Consider the following 16,807-nt stretch of genomic DNA (forward strand, 5'->3'; position numbering starts at 1 on the left):
GACTGAAGGGTCCCAGGTTCGATTCCGGTCAAGGGCATATACCTTGGTTGCGGGCACATCCCCAGTAGGGGCTGTTCAGGAGGCAGCTGATCGATGTTTCTCTCTCATTGATGTTTCTAATTCTCTAACCCTCTTCCTTCCTCTCTGTAAAAAAATCAATAAAATATATTTTTTTTAAAAAAAGTAGAAAAACACATTCCTTTGACCCAGAAATTCCCCTTCTAGGAATTCATTCTGCAGATTCATTGCTCCGCTGTGAGATGATACCTACACTAGGCAATTCATTGCAACATCGTAACAGCAAAAGATGAGAACAATCTCACTTCTTTAGGCTTCTGGAATGCTCAGCAACAAGCAACACAAGTAGGACACAGGAGCTGTGGTGAAGTGAAAAATAAAGTCCTAAACCAAGTAGTTAGCATGTTACCTTTTGTACTGGTATAAAAGGGGGATAGAAAAAAACACACTTTCACTTATTTCCCTGTATATCTAGAACTCAAGGACTTAACAGAAGGACTCCCATGAAGGTGTGATAACTCTACCATCTCTGGGGAGGGGACTGGGTGATGAGAAATGAGAGGACAGGGATACAGGGAGATGTTTTATTCTATTTTTTCTTTCTTTCTTTTTTTTTTTGAAATGTTTCATTCTTTACCCTGCTATACATTTTGAATCTTATGAATATATTGCACTTAAAAAAATTTTGTTGATTGATTGACTGATATGAAGAGAGAAGAAAGGGGTGGGGGAGGGGGGAGAGAGAGAATGCATTCATTGGTTGATTCATACATGTGCCCTGACCTGGGAATAAGGCCACAACTTTGGCATATCAGGAAGACTCTAACCAACTGAGCTACCAGGCGGCCAGGGCTACATTTTAAAAAATTACCTGAGTTCCAGTATTTAGACCTACGTACAGACCCACTTGGCATAAGTCAGCTGAAAATTCAAAATACCAGACCCCACCTTTCCTTTCCTCCAAAGCTTCCAAAGTTTTAACTTCCTGGATTCCCAGAGGTGTTACTAGGCAATTGTGCAACTCTGCTCCTTTGGCGGCAGGCAAGGTGGAGGCAAGGCAAATGGCCCCCCTCTGTCCCACCCAAAAGTTGACAGATTCTGGATGTTCTGCTGCCGGGAGCCGGTCCATCCTTGCTGCTTGACACAGTCGCTGCAGAGAAGAAACATCTGCACAGCATATGTTTCAAGGGACCTGGCATATATGGCATACTGTTCTTAATATGTTTGCTCCCCTTCTTGGCGCTATGTGTTTTAACCAAGGTCACCTCTCCGAGAAAGGTTGTTTCCCCAGGTAGGAATTTTTCCCTGAAGTTAGGGAGGGAATAAAACCCCTTAACTAAGTGCCAGGCGGGTAGTTAATCACTTTAACTAAGAACAATCACGCTTAAGCTACATAATCTTTACTCCCTGGAATGGAGATAAGAAACAACGCCCTAACCTTTGGAATAGAAATTGACAGGATTAAAATCAACTGGCATAAATACAAATGTAACAAGACAACAGGACACAGAACCTAGAGCCAGAACCTAGCAAGAAAACATGGCAAGAGAACCTGACTAGAACTTGGCGACAGAACCTGACTGGAGATCCGGGCTCGAACCTGGCTGGAGAACCTGAACAGAACCTGACTACAGAACTTGGCAAGAGAACACCAGAACTTCGCTGGAGGTCCTAGCCAGAACTTGGCTGGAGTTCCTGGCTAGAGATCCTGGCTAGGCTGCTGATCAACTGAAGGCTGTCTCCGTGTCATTCCTTCTTCGCCGACTCCGTCCACACCTTTGGGGACCCCTGGACTTGCTGGGGTTGGACCCCAGCATTCTGCAACCTGAGGCCAGGCTCCGTCTGGGAACCAGAAGTTTCCAAAGCAGTTAAAACACGGTACTGTTTAGTTATCTGTGTGCCCTGTTGGATCACTGTAACAGCTACGTTTTATTGAGCATTAGCCATATGAGAGGCATTCACTAAGCATCCTCATTTTGAACCCTCACATCAACCTTTTCAGAATAGGGTTATGACCTCATTTTACAGCTGGGAGAATCAAACCAAATGAAGAATCCATACTCAAAGAATCTTGCCCCCAAATCTGAAGGACAGAAGAGTTGCCCAGCCAGCTGGCCAGTGTGGCTCAGTGGTTGAGCATCGACCTGTGAATCAGGAGGTTGTGGTTCCATTCCCGGTCAGGGCACATGCCTGGATGGCGGGCTCGATCCCCAGCGTGGGGCGTGCAGGAGGAAACCAGTCAATGATTATCTCATCATTGATGTTTTTCTCTCGCTCTCCATTCCTCTCTGAAATCAGTAAAAACACATTATATATATAAAAAAAAAGACTGCCCTGACCGGTTTGGCTCAGTGGACAGAGCGTCGGCCTGCAGACTGAAGGGTCCGGGTTCGATTCCAGTCAAGGGCATGTACCTTGGTTGCGGGCACATCCCCAGTAGGGGGTGTGCAGGAGGCAGCTGATCAATGTTTCTCTCTCATTGATATTTCTAACTCTCTATCCCTCTCCTTTCCTCTCTGTAAAAAATCAATAAAATATATATATATATAAAAAAAAGACGGATGCCAGCCTCGGAGTCTAGTGGACGCTTGGTGCCTCAGGGTCTAGCTAACCTAGCCCTGAAGAGCCGAGCTGAGCCTCGGAGAGCCCAGGGAGGCCAGCCCATGGGCCTCTCTCAGAGAGCCGAGCTTCTGGACATTTTATAATTTGCCTTTTGGGACATTTTATATGAATGAAACCATACATGTCATCTTTTCATCTGACTTTATATCTTAAAATGTGGTGGAACTTGGCTTCTTTCATTATTCTTCAATTTCAGGAGCTTTATTGGGCGTTATTACAGGTATATTCTTCCAAATGAACTGGAACAAAAGTCATATTGACACCACATTTTCGAGATTGAAAGAGATCACCTCGATAAGTCCCAGCATAATAATTTGCAGTCATGTGCCCCTGGATGACAGGGGTATGTTCTGAATAACGTGTCATTAGGCGATTTTGTTGTGTGAACATCACAGAGTGAACTTACCCAAACCCAGATGGTCTAGCCCCGTGGTCGGCAAACTGTGGCTCATGAGCCACATGCGGCTCTTTGGCCCCTTGAGTGTGGTTCTTCCTAAGCCTTAGGAGTACCCTAATTAAGTTAATAACAACGTACCTACCTATATAGTTTAAGTTTAAAAAATTGGGCTCTCAAAAGAAATTTCAATCATTGTACTGTTGATATTTGGCTCTGTTGACTAATGAGTTTGCCGACCACTGGTCTGGCCTATTACTCCTGGGGGACAAGCCTGGACAGCATGCTACCAGATTGAATACTGGAGGCCACTGTAACACCATGGTAAGTACTTGTGTATCTAAAATAGAAAAGGTACAATAGCCCTAGCAGGGCAGCTCAGTTGGTTAGAGCATCGTCCAGATACACCAAGATTGCAGATCCATCCCCACTATAGGCACATACACGAGTCAATCAGTGAGTGATGAATAAGTGGAACAGCAAATCACTGTTTCTCTCTCCCTGCCTCTCTCTCTCTCTAAATCAATCAATAATTTTTTAAAAGTAGCCCAGACAGTGTGGTTCAGTGGTTGAGCATTGACCCATGAACCAGGAGATCACCTGTTCAATTCCTGGTCAGGGCGCATGCCCGGGTTGTGGGCTTGATCCTCAGTGGGGGGCATGCAGGAGGTGGCCAATCGATGTTTCTCTCTCATTGATATTTCTATTTCTCTATCCCTCTTCCTTCCTCTCTCTAAAATCAATAAAAACAATAATAATAATAATAGAAAAGGTACAGTAAAAACACACATAAAGGATAAAAAATGGTACACCCATAGGGGCTTAACCTAGAATGGAGCTTATAGGAGTGGAAGTTGCTCTGGGTGAGTCAGTGAGTGAGCGGTGAGTGTGACATTATTGTCCCCGACTGTGGACTTTATAAACACTGTACACTTAGGCACAACTAAATTTATAAAATAGCAGGAGATTAAATCGAGCACAAGAGAAAATGTTGCAATCAAGAGACTTGGTAAACAGCTGTATGGGGCTGCTGCTGGTATAACATAGCATACTGAATTACAGCAAACTTTTTTATAAGTAAAGTACACTCTAAAATAACGATTAATAAAATAACAATTAAAAGTAGAGTATATTGCCCTAACTGGTTTGGCTCAGTGGATAGAGCGTCAGCCTGCGGACTCAAGGGTCCCAGGTTCGATTCTGGTCAAGGGCATGTACCTTGGTTGCTGGGCACATCCCCAGTAGGGGGTGTGCAGGAGGCAGCTGATCGATGTTTCTCTCTCATCGATATTTCTAACTCTCTATCCCTCTCCCTTCCTCTCTGTAAAAAATCAATAAAATATATTAAAAAATAAAATAAAAGTAGAGTATAGCCCTGGCTGGGTGGCTCAGTAGGTTGGAGCACCAACGTGTACACCAAAGGGTTGTGGGTTCGATTCCCGGTCAGGGCCACATATGTAGGTTGCTGGTTTGGTCCCTAGTCGGGAAGCATATGGGAGGCAACTAATCGAAGTTTCTCTCTCTCTCTCTCTCTCTCTCTCTCTCTCTCTTCCTCTCTCTAAGCTTAGCCTTTAGTGAGGATTTTTTTGTAAAGTTTATTGATTTAGTCATGCTCCTTTGCATCCTTTCCATAATAAGTCTCTTTTTTTTCTTAAAGTAAAGTACAGCCTGGCCAGTGTAACTCAGTGGTTGAGCATCATCCTATGAACTAGGTCACAATTTGATTCCCAGTCAGGGCACATGTCCAGGTTTTGGGCTGGATCCCCAGTAGGGGGCGTGCAGGAGGCAGCCAATAAATGATTCTCTCTTATCTCTTGCTCCCTCTCCCTTCCTTTCTCTGAAATCAATAAGAACATTCTTTTCAAAAAAAGGATAGTATAGTAAATACATAAACCAGTAACATAGTAACTTATTTTCACCACCAAGTCTTATGCACTGCACCTAATTGCTTGGGCTTTATTTTTACAAGACTGGCCAGACAGTAGCTTTGTTTACACTGGCGTCACCACAAACATGTGAGCAGTGCACTGCGGGCTATTGTTGACTGAAACGTTGTGATGTGGTGCACGACTGTATTTTGTCTCCGAATAAATCTTGATTCTAAAAATACAATCCCTCTTACAAATAACAAGTGTTGGCGAGGATGTGGAGAAAGAGAACCCTTGTGTACTGTAGGGAATACAGATTGGTGCAGCCAGTGTGGAAAACAGTGTGGAGGTTCCTCAAAAAATAAAAAATGGGCCCTTACCGGTGTTTCCCAGTGGTTAGAGTATGGGCCCCCCACACTGAAGGGTCTAGGGTTTGATTCCTGCTCAAGGGTATGTATCTTAGTTACGGTTCACTCCCCATCCCTGGTCAGGGACCATGGGGGAGGCAACCAATGTGTCTCTCTCACATTGATGTTTCTCTCTCTCTCTTACTCACACACACACCCCCTCTCTCCCTCCTCCTTCCCTCCCTTCCACTCTCTCTCTCTGCAAAGCAATACGGGGCGGCAGGGGTGTGGGGGGAGGAGCAGGGATCCTCCAGTAAGGATTAACAAAAAATAATAATAAATAAAAAAATACATAAAAAATGGAACTGCCTCATAACCCAGCGATTCCACTTTTGGGAATATATCTGAAAAATTCCAAAGCACCAATTCGAAAGAATATATGCACCCCTGTGTTCATTGCAGCATTATTGATAATAGCCAAGCTATGGAGGCAACCCAAGTACTTCTCAGTAGACGAGTAGATAAAGAAGATGTGGTACATGTATGCAATGGAATATTACTCAGCCATAAAAAGAACAAACTTTACCATTTGCGACAGCATGGATGGACCGAGATAGAGGGTATTATGCTAAGTGAAATAAGTCACTCAGACACGGCAAATACCATATGATTTCACTCACATGTGGAATCTAAAGAACAATATGCCCTGACCGGTGTGGCTCAGTTGGTTGAGAGTCATTCTGTGCATCAAAGAGTCACCAATTTCATTCCCAGTTAGGGCACATGCCCAGGTTTCGGATTCTATCCCCAGGTGTGTGCGTCGGGGTGCGTGTAAAAGGCGACCAATCGATGGATGTTCCTCACATCAATGGTTCTCTCTCCTTCTCCCTTCTTCTCTCTCTAAAATCAAGAAAAAGTAAATAAAAAACTATATAAATAAACAAACAAAACAGAAACAGTCTCAAAGATACAGAGACACACTGATGATTGCCAGAGGGGAGGGGCTGGGGGGACTGGGTAACAAAGCTAAAGGGATGGAGAAGTAGAGATTGGTAGTTACAAAACAGTCATGGGGATGTAAAGTACAGCATAGGGAATAGAGTCAATGATCCTATATAATAAAAGGTTAATATGCAAATCGACCAAACAGTGGAACGACCAGTTGCTATGACGCACACTGACCACCAGGGGGGCAGACGCTTAACGCAGGAGCTGCCCCCGGGTGGTCAGTGCACTCCCACAGGGAGAGCATCGCTCAGCCAGAAGCTGGGCCCACGGCTGGCGAGCACAGCAGCTATGGCGGGAGCCTCTCCCGCCTCCGTGACAGCACTAAGGACCCCTCGGGGGATGTCCGACTGCCGGCTTAGGCCTGCTCCCTAGTCCGCAGTTGGACATCTCAGAGGGGTCCCGGACTATGAGATGGTGCAGGCTGGGTTGAGGGACCACCCCCCCCCCCCCACACCCAGTGCACGTACCGGGCCTCTAGTACTATAATAACTTGCAGGGTGCCGGTGAGGCACTAGAAATATCAGGGGAACACTTTGTAAAGTATATGATTGTCTAACCAATACCTTATACACCTGAAAATAATATTGAATGTACAGTAAAGTATAATTTCAAATAAAAATAAATTTTACAAATTTTAAATATAAAAAAAATCTCAATTCAAGGGATAGATGATATTTTTATTTTTTTAGGGCTATCAGGCTAAAATGATAGTTCCAGAAGCTGTGATAACACTGAGTTCAAGTGTAGCCTCAGAATAAAATACATCATAACCTTATAAGGTAACTGATTGAAGGGCACCTTGTGTGTAAGTTCCGATTTGCTTCCCCCCAAAAAACCAAAAAAACAACAAAGCTATAAACTCAGCCGCGTGACAAATCAGTCTTTCTGAGCCCGGTTATCTGTGTGCTAGTAATGGGCCCTGGGCCACCTGCATCTGGAGTCATGACTATCCACCTGCTTTACCCGACTCTCCATCTGCAGGGTCTCGCCGGCCCCAAACACAAAGGCCTGGTGCAGAGCAGGGACTGGAGTGGTGGCTCCAGTCTATAAGCCCTTCCACCAGGTGTCAGAGGCACCGGTCTCCCAGCGACCAGGTGTGGCAGGTATTGTTACCCTCCAGAGCCTGTGTGCTCATTCGCGGTGGGTGCACTGGAGGCCCAGGAGACCATGGGCCCAGCGCCTGGCGGGAGGGACACACAGACTGCCAAGCGGGAGCACACAGGGAAGGCTGATACCGCACTGAGAAGGCAGCCAACCAGACGGCCCACCGGGCTTGCAATGGAGGATAACAAGGAAGGACTCTCTCTCTCTCTCTCTCTCTTTCTCAACTGGGGATCAAACCCGAAACCTAGGCATGTGCCCCAATAGGGAACCAAACCTGTGACCCTTTCGTCCAAGACCCTCCCACCAACTGTCCAGGGCAAGGAGGGCTCTTTCAACCAGGTCTTCAGAGATGGGTCTAAGAAGACGCAATCTCAGGCTTCAAAAATCCAAAGGAGCCAATGCCTCGCAGAGCCGGAGGCCAGTGTTCCAGGCAGAGGAAACTGAGGCACAGAGAGGGTCAGGAAGGGCACGAGGTCACACAGCAACTGCGCAGGAGAGCCAACATTTGAAACCCTACTGCCAGATGCCAAACTCCCCAAACTCCCCTCCGTGAGGTCCTAGTAGGGCAAGTCACTGACTGGCTCAGCGTGGGGCTCACACATGGCAGGCCCGAAGAAAAACCCCCTTTGCTGGCTCCTAGCTGGATGATGACAGCTCAGGTCTGGGGTGCGCGGCCAGGCCTGGGAGGGCTGGAGAAGGGTTTGTCTTCCCGGGCTCCCGCGGGGAAAGGGGAGGGCGTTTCATCCCATTGTCCTTCCCTTCCTTCCTGCTCTCTACTCCAGCTCTGACAAAGCAGTTTTAAAGGGCTTATTAAGGCCCCTTTGTCTTCTGTCCACCTTTGAGCTGGGCCTTTCCGGGTGGGGGATGGGTTGGGGCGAAGCAGAGGGGCCGAGAGAGGGTGGGGCCGGCAGGGAGTCTTGGCCCTGGAGGGACTGAAGAATTCACCTCTCGTACGTTACCTTTCCTAGAGGGCTCCCTTCCCTGCGGTATGTGTCTGCGGTGCTTGGGTCACAGTAGCATTCAATTAATATTTGTTGAATAAAACAGTTATCTGTGCTCTTCCATGTGAGAGGCATGGGGCTGGGCCTGTTAACACCACTTCCTGTCCACCCCACTCTCCATCTCCCCAGTGGCAGCCATGTCCTCACCATAACGACCAAGAATCTTCAAAGCACTTCTCACCCTGTAATTACGTGCGCCGTGTCAGTGCTCAGGGTGTAAATTCCAAGAAAGCAGGAGTGCTTGGTGGTGTCAGCTGCTCCCCAGCTCAGTGTCTGACCCATAGGAGGTGCAGGAAATCATCTGCTGGGTGAGTGAGTGAGTGAATGAATGAATGACTGACTGAGTGAGTGAATGAATGAATGACTGAGTGAGTGAGTGAATGAATGAATGAGTGAGTGAGTGAATGAATGAATGAATGAATGCATGCTGGTAAGGGCGTCCCAGGGCTAAGCTGGGAAGGCTGCCTGTGTGACTTGAAGGTAAAAATGCCTACAACCCAGAACTTCATGGGATGTTCCCTTCGAAGTGGCTCTTATTTCATTGATAATGCCTTGAGTCCTAAATTCTCCTTAAGTGGATCTTAAACTTCAGAGCACAGAAAGACGGCCAGGGAAATTCCAGAAGGCACTTTAGAGACAATGCATTAGTGGGGCTGAGCTGGGCGATGGAAACCTCCTTGTTACAATCCACTCTCCACTCTGCAGCCAGGCTCTGTTTTATATACAGTATATTGATTTCAGAGAAGAAGGGAGAGGGAAAGAGAGATAGAAACATCGATGATGAGAGAGGCCCTACCGTTTGCTCAGTGGTTAGAGCCTTGGCCTGGGGACTGAAGTGTCCTGGGCTTGATTCTGGTCAAGGGCATGTACCTTGGTTGCAGGCTCCTCCCAGGCCCAGGCCCTGGTCAGGGTGAGTGCAGGAGGCAACCAATTGATGTGTTTCTTTTACATGGATGTTTCTCTTTGTCTTTCTCTCTTCCACTATCCCTAAAAAAATTTTTTTTTAATGATGAAAGAGAATCATTGATTGGCTGCCTCCTGCATGGCCCCACAGCCTGGGTATGTGCCCTGACAGGGAATCGAACCACAACCTCCTGGTTCATAGGTCAATGCTCAACCACTGAGCCACACCAGCCGGGCCAGGCTCTTCTTAAAATACGTAAATCCGCCCTGACTGGTGTGGTTCAGTTGGTTGAGCATCCTCCCGTGCACCAAAAGGTTGTGGGTTCGATCCCGGATCCAGGCGTGTGCAGGAGGCAACCAATCAATGTTTCTCTCTCACATCGATGTTTCTCTCTCTCCCTTGCTTCTTCTCTCTAAGATCAATAAAAATCAAACAAACAGACAAATAAAAACATAAATCCAAACGAAGTCACTTTCTAGCTGAAAAGCCATCCATGTGTTCCAGATGCCACAGTGAGAAAGTCCAAACTTTGTGTCCCTTTAGTGCCTTCGTGATCTGGCCCTGACCACCTGCCGCATCGAGGCACCAGGTTCTTTCCGTGCTTGGCGACTCCATGGTGCTCTTTCTTCCACTTTGCAGACTCTCCCCCTCCTCCCACTCCTCTCTTTGCCTTTAGGTTATTCTTGCCAGACTGACTTCTCTTTCTTCAGACCTCAGTCCAGAAGCCCTCCCCTCCCTCCTCCTGATTCTGCATCCCAGTCCATCACCCAGAGCTGACTCACAGGGCATTGTAACGGCCTCTCCTGTGCAGGGTTAAGCTCATTCAGGGCAGAACCTAGCACAAGGGTGGCTCGCAATCTCTCCCATCCTTTAAGGCCCGGTCTCCCTTTGTGGGGTCTCCCTGCTCCCCTGCGGCTTGGTGCTAATAATAATATGAATAATTAAGACGTTTGTGTGCTTGCTCTCCAAGTGCTACCTCATTCAGTCATATTTCAACTGCATGAGATAGGCCTTAGTATCCCCATTTTGCAGACAAGAAAATTGAGGCACAGAGTGATTTAAAGAAAGGAGCATGGGCTTTTTAAAAATATATATTTTTTATTGATTTCAGGGAGAGAGGGAGAGGGAAAGATAGAGAGAAACATCAGTGATGAGAGAGAATCGTTGACCGGCTGCCTCCTGCACATCGGACAAGCATGGGCTTTTGAATCAGGCAGTTCTGGGTTTTAATCTAACCTCCATCACTCGCCAGCTATGCACAAAGTTGAGTGAGAAACCCAAGGTCTCTGAGCCTTCATTCTTTCCTACATCTGTGAAAAGTGGGTTGTAATAATACCTAGCCTGTCAGGATGTTGTGGGGATTCATGCAAAGTGCTTACTTAGCACATGGTGAGAACTCCATACCCTTTGAGGTATTATTATATTACAATTAGTTGTTTCATCTTTGGGGTAACAAACATTCAAAAATTGAGTCAGCCCTGGTCCGGGTAGTTCCATTGGTTAGAGCTTCGTCCCAATTCACCAAGGTTACGGTGACCCCCTGTCGGGCACAAACAAGAAGCAACCAATGAGTGCATAAATAAGTGGAACAACAAATCAATGTTTCTCTCTCTTTCTAAAAATCAATTAAAAAAAGAACATTAAAAAAAAGGTTGAGTCATTTACTAAACGGAACTGAATGTTCATAATATTATTGTCACCAGGGATTTAAAATTGGGGTATCTTGTAGAAAATATAGTCAATAATACTGTAATAAGTATGTATGGTGCCAGGTAAGATGTATAAATGTCTACTAATATATGATTAAATGACAACTGTAATAATAATTTAAAAAAAAGAACAAAAATAGTAATAATAAAGGATAGCTGGGAATAAAAATGGGATTGCTTTCTTTTTTCATTCCTTGCAAGCGCCTCCTTGAATGCGGCTGAACATTCCCGAATACACATTGAGCTTTTGTGCAGTGAGAAGTCGAGGTAGGAAGCAGGAGGCTTCCGGGAAGTCCTTTTGAGATCTACAAGGGGCTCTGCCTGTAAGGCAGGAAACTGAACTTACTGAGGGCTAGATGTTCATTCAATTAGTCTTTAACAAAATATATGTGTGTTTTTAATTGATTTTGGAGAGAGAGGAAGGGAGAGGGAGAAGAAACATCAATGAGGAGAGAGAATCATTGATCGACGGCCTCCTGCACACCCCCTACCAGGGATCGAGTCCAAAACCTGGGCTTGTGCCCTGGCTGGGAATGGAACCAGTGACCTCTTGGTGCACGGGCCATGCTCAGCCAACTGAGCCACACCGGCCAGACTCAATTAGTCTTAATGTGTCTGCCAGGCCCAGTACTGGGCTCTGGAGACAACCGTGGTCCCCATGTTGGTGGAGCTGACCTACTGGGACAAAAAAGGCATTACTAACGTGTTACTTAATTATAATTTTGAGGAGCGTTCCAGAGCGGGAGGGTGCCTGGAGGCCAGAGGACAGGTGGAGCTGTCAGACTAATCTGGAATGGGCCTGTGGCTTCATGGTGCTTCTCCCCCTCCTCTTCCTCCCCCCTAGCCCATCCTCCAGGGAGCCTCCTTCCCTTTCAGCCTTCACCTCTCTAGCACACATGTGGCTCAAACCAACCTTCCTCCCTCCCTCCCTCCCTCCCTTCCTTCCTTCCTCTCTCTCTTTAAAAAAAACCCTTCCTCCCTCCCTCCCTCCCTTCCTTCCTTTCTTTCTTCCTTTTTAAAAAATATATTTTTATTGGTTTCAGAGAGGAAGGGAGAGGGAGAGAGAGACAGAAATAACAATTATGAGAGTGAATCCAATCGGGCTGCCTCCTGCCCCCCGGGCATATGCCCTGACTGGGAATCAAACCGTGACCTCCTGGTTCACGGGTCCACATTCAACTACTGAGCCACGCCCGCTGGGCTCAGGACTTTTCCATCCTAGAAATGTTTCCTCAATTGTCTGCCCGCCCAGGATATACACAATGTGCCCTCCAGCACAGCTAAGCATCTGTCTATTGTTCATCCATTCACTCCTTTCTTTTCACATATAAGCCACATAAAACTTGAACATTATAAAGAGAGGAAAATAAAAGTTGTACTACCCAGCCTGGCCAGAGCGGTTCAGTTGGTGGGAGCATTGTCCCATGCACCGAAAGAGTGACGGTTTGATTTCTGGTCAGGGTACATACCTGGGTTTCAGGTTCACTTCCTGGTTGGGGTATGAACTGAAGATAACCAATTGATGTTTCTTTTTCACGTCAATGTTTCTCTCTCTCTCTGCTTTCCTCTCTCTAAGCATATCCTTGGTGAGGGTAAAAGAAATAAAAGTTAGAGCAGCGAAATAAAATCTAAAAAGAACCTCCCAAAAACCTGCCCAGCTGGTGTGGCTCAGTGGTTGAGCATCTGCTCATGCACCAAGAGGTGGTCAGTTCAATTCCTGGTCAGGGCACTTGCCTGGGTGGTGGGCTTGATCCCCAATAGGGAACATGCAGGAGGCAGCCAATAGATGCTCTTTCTTTCTTTCTCTCTCTCTCTAAAAATCAATAAAAGTATATTAACAAAAATAAACACCCAAAACTTAGATTACCCAGAGGCGAACACTATCAATGTTTGGATCTGTACTTCTAGGTTTTGTTAGTGAGGGCACCAAATTCCCTGCTTCTGCCCTAACCGGTTGGCTCAGTGGATAGAGCGTCAGCCTGCGGACTGAAGGGTCCCAGGTTCGATTCTGGTCAAGGGCATGTACCTTGGTTGCTGGCACATCCCCAGTAGGAGGTGTGCAGGAGGCAGTTGATCGATGTTTCTCTCTCATCAATGTTTCTAACTCTCTATCCCTCTCCCTTCCTCTCTGTCAGAAATCAATAAAATATATTTAAAAAAAAAATTCCCTGCTTCTTCCAGGACAAGGTAAGACTATTCCTACAAAATGATGGCAGCCATGACTTAGAAGTCAAAGGCCACTCATACATTAGGAATCCCATTGTAACACCTAAAACTAATATAAAATAATATTGAATGTCAACTGTAATTAAAAAAGAAAAAAGAAAAAGAGAAACATGTTGTTATAAAAATGAGATGTACTGTATGTAAATCGCATTTTATAAATATCTTTCATATGTTGCAAACGTTTTGCTACATGTAAACATCTATATAACAATAGTGTTAATGCCACCTGAGACTCTATACCATGTGTCAGAAATACTCTAAACCAAGGGCCTCTGTCCATTCTTTTCCAAATACTTAACCATAGCTCGTTTGGCTCAGTGGATAGATCCCCGGACTGCAGACTGAAGGGTCCTGGGTTCGATTCAAGTCAAGAGCACATGCCTGGCTGATCAATGTTTCTCACTCATCGATGTTTCTAACTCTCTATCCCTCTTCCTCCCTCTCTGTAAAAAATCAATAAAATATTTAAAAAAAAAAAAAGCACATGCCTGGGTTGGGGACTCGATTCCCAGTGGGGGGCGTGCAGGAGGCAGCCAATCAATGATTCTCTCTCATCATTGATGTTTCTATTTCTCTTTCCCTCTCCCTTCCTTTCTGAAATCAATAAAAAAAAGTCCTATATAATAAAGACCTAATATGCTAATTAGACCTAACAGCTGAATGACCTTCGGGACATCCTTTCGGACGACCTTCCAGATGAAGCTGGGGTGTCGAGGGGCAGCCGGGGCTGTGAGGGCCAAGCCCTTTGCACAAATTTTGCGCATTGGGCCTCTAGTGTGTATATATATAAAGAAATTGCTTCTCAAATACTTAGTGAACACCTGTTGTGTGCCACAGCTTGGCTTGGCATTTACACTGACTGCAGAATCAGTCACTACTAACATAGTAACTGATAGATCCTCCCTTCCCCCAACTAGTGGGCGGAGTAGTAACATTATTATAAATGATATGTTGCTGAATATCCTTGGGGCTCAATGTCTGAGAATGTGTAATTGTTAACTGAGGAAGAATTCCCATAAGTGGGATATCTAGATTAAAGGGAAGGTATACTTTAAGGTAAAATTACCCTCCAATTGGGTTTTACCAATTTGCACTCACACCCACTTCTTGTGTTTAGCTTCCCAACAATGTTCATTACTTTCTCTGCTTCCTCCTTTTGTTCCTAAACCCTCTGCAGGCTGGTTTTTGTCCCCACTACTCCGATGAAATTGCCAAGGCCACCAGATATCATCTAAACTGCCAATCTAGTTTTTGCCATTCTCTTTATTGACCTGTTTGGGCATTTAATACTTTGGACCTTACCCACACCCTTCTCTTCCTAAAATGTCTTTTCTTTCTTTCTTTCTTCCTTCCTTCCTTCCTTCCTTCCTTCCTTCCTTCCTTCCTTCCTTCCTTCCTTTCTGACCTTACCCACACCCTTCTCTTCCTAAAATGTTTCTTTCTTTCTTTCTTTCTTTCTTTCTTTCTTTCTTTCTTTCTTTCTTTCTTTCTCTCTTTCTTTCTTTCTTTCTTCTTTCTTTCTTAAAACGATGTTTTTATTAATTTCAGAGAGGAAGGGAGAGGCTGAGAGAGACAGAAACATCAATGATGAAAGAAAACCATTGATTGGCTGCCTCCTGCATTCCCCCTACTGGGGGATCAAGCCCACAAGCCCTGACCAGGAATGGAATTGAATTATGGGAACCATGACCTCCTGGTTCATAGGTCAACACTCAACCATTGAGCCACACCGGCCGGGCATCAAATGTTTTCCTTCTTTGGCTGGGTAAAGCAGGTCTGGTCTTACAGCCTCATTTCACAGCTGGGAACCCCAAGCCCAGAGAGGTACTGAGCCTAAGAGGACACACAGCATCCTAGACTTCAAATGCAGGCCTCCTGACATCCACAGCCATGAGCTTCGTTTTGATGTGATTTCTGGAATCCTTGGTGATGTTTGCAAGTTTTTTCTAGCATTAGGAGGGCCTCACCAGAAGAACCTTGTCTGGCTCTTTCTTTGTAGTGAGAGCGGCTAGTAAGCCAGGACAAGTGGGATAGGGGAACCGAGACAGATAGTTCAACAGCAGCTTGCAGCCACCAGAAAATCTAGATGCCACGCAGTCTGCAGCCCGCTAGTAACTCCTATGCTCCCTGAACCAAGGACACTTAGGAGTAAGTCCTTTGCCTGTCTCCTCCCCGACCGGAGGGTAAATTGCTCAAATCACCCTACTCAGGGAGACGGCAGACATCCAGTTAGTGCCATTTGCCAACCACACCCAGGCACAGAGGAAGTTAAAAGAATAAATCTCTTTTTGGTACATCAGCATAAAACTGACAAATACTGGATCCTCCGCTCAGACGTCCCCTAAAAGCTCAGCCTTTTAAATCCCCTCAAATCCAGGTCCCAGTCCTGCTCTCCCTCCCAGGGGCAGGTTAGTTCCTCCCGCCCCCTCCTCCCAGAGCATCTCCTAAAGCAATCCCAGGAGGCTTACAACCCGGGCAGCGAAAGTCCCCTGAGCCTCCCCCGAGGCCCTCTTTCCTCTGACTTCTTCGTGAGTCAGCGCAGCCCAGCCAGGCCCATTTCCCCACCTAGTCCCTCTCCTGCACTGTTCCCAGCTTTAATGAACGTCCTCTACACTAAATGCACCTGAATCCGGGTTGTGAGACTTTTCCTGCACAAAGTCAAGAACCCGCACACTGCGGTCTGGGCCCGGGCAGACCCGCCAAGGGCCAGGGTGCCTTCCAGGAACAGTAGGAAGAACTTTCCACAGCGTCTCGTTCTCAGCATCCCTGATTCTCTTCATTGGTCCTCACGGCCTCGGCTGAAGCAGGGCCCTATGAGGACTTGGTCTGTGTGCACAGGGCCCCTAATTGGGCATTTCCACCCCTGAGAGTTTGGGGATGGCAGGGAGGCGGCCCAGGGACCTGGCGGGAGGGTCGTGCCGAGAGGCTCAGGACAGGGCTTTGGGGCCGGGCAGCCCTCTGTGGGGTCTTGGGCAGGTGCACGTGGGCTTTCCTGGGTGACCCAGGGCGTGACTCTGCCATCCGCACGCTCATGGGGCAGAAAACATCTGCTTCTTCCTGGCGGTGTTCTGAGGCTTTAATAAGATCAACACACGTAGCCCTCCGGGCGCGGCGGCTCACTGTCGCACTTCCCTCCCCACGGGAGAAGCCGCGCCTGCCTCAAGCGTGCCCATTCGGGGGATGGTGTATCTAACATTGGTCATGCTTGTAGCACCCGCTAAAAAGAATAACTGTTCTCCTTTTTCTGGGCCTTGAAGGAAGCGTTCTGACCAATTCAAAGATGGCGCCGACAGCCTCTTGACCGGACTCGAACCTGGGACCCTTCGGTCCGTGGGCCAAGGCTCTATCCACTGAGCCAAACCGGCCGGGGCAGTAACTGGCTCTTTACTTTCCATTTAACAAGGCTTTTTCTGCAGGCAACCTCATCTGGGCCTTCCAACGATTCAACCCCTCTGGCTCCGCATATGGATATTTTAAATGATCCTTCTATCGGGGCGGAAACTGGAGAGCAGAGGTGGCCGCCAACCGGAGCAGCGCGGTCCTCGGCTCTGCTGGGAGGCCCAGGCTGCCCTGCTGGTCCAGGGCCTGCGGGTCTTAGAACTCGCC

The 16,807-nt window shown here is 46.8% G+C and overlaps 1 protein-coding gene across 1 annotated transcript in view; it reads left to right on the forward strand.

The window, feature by feature from the left end:
- WDR34 (WD repeat domain 34) overlaps positions 1–16,807 on the forward strand; it is a 34,272-nt gene that overhangs the window by 3,464 nt on the left and 14,001 nt on the right. The window contains exons 3-4 of the mRNA XM_014529301.1: positions 7,122–7,126; positions 15,411–15,418. Of these exons, the coding sequence (XP_014384787.1) occupies positions 7,122–7,126; positions 15,411–15,418 (13 nt within the window). The remainder of the gene's footprint in view (positions 1–7,121; positions 7,127–15,410; positions 15,419–16,807) is intronic.

Source organism: Myotis brandtii, unplaced genomic scaffold (assembly GCF_000412655.1).
Source record: "Myotis brandtii unplaced genomic scaffold, ASM41265v1 scaffold68, whole genome shotgun sequence".
NCBI lineage: Eukaryota > Metazoa > Chordata > Mammalia > Chiroptera > Vespertilionidae > Myotis > Myotis brandtii.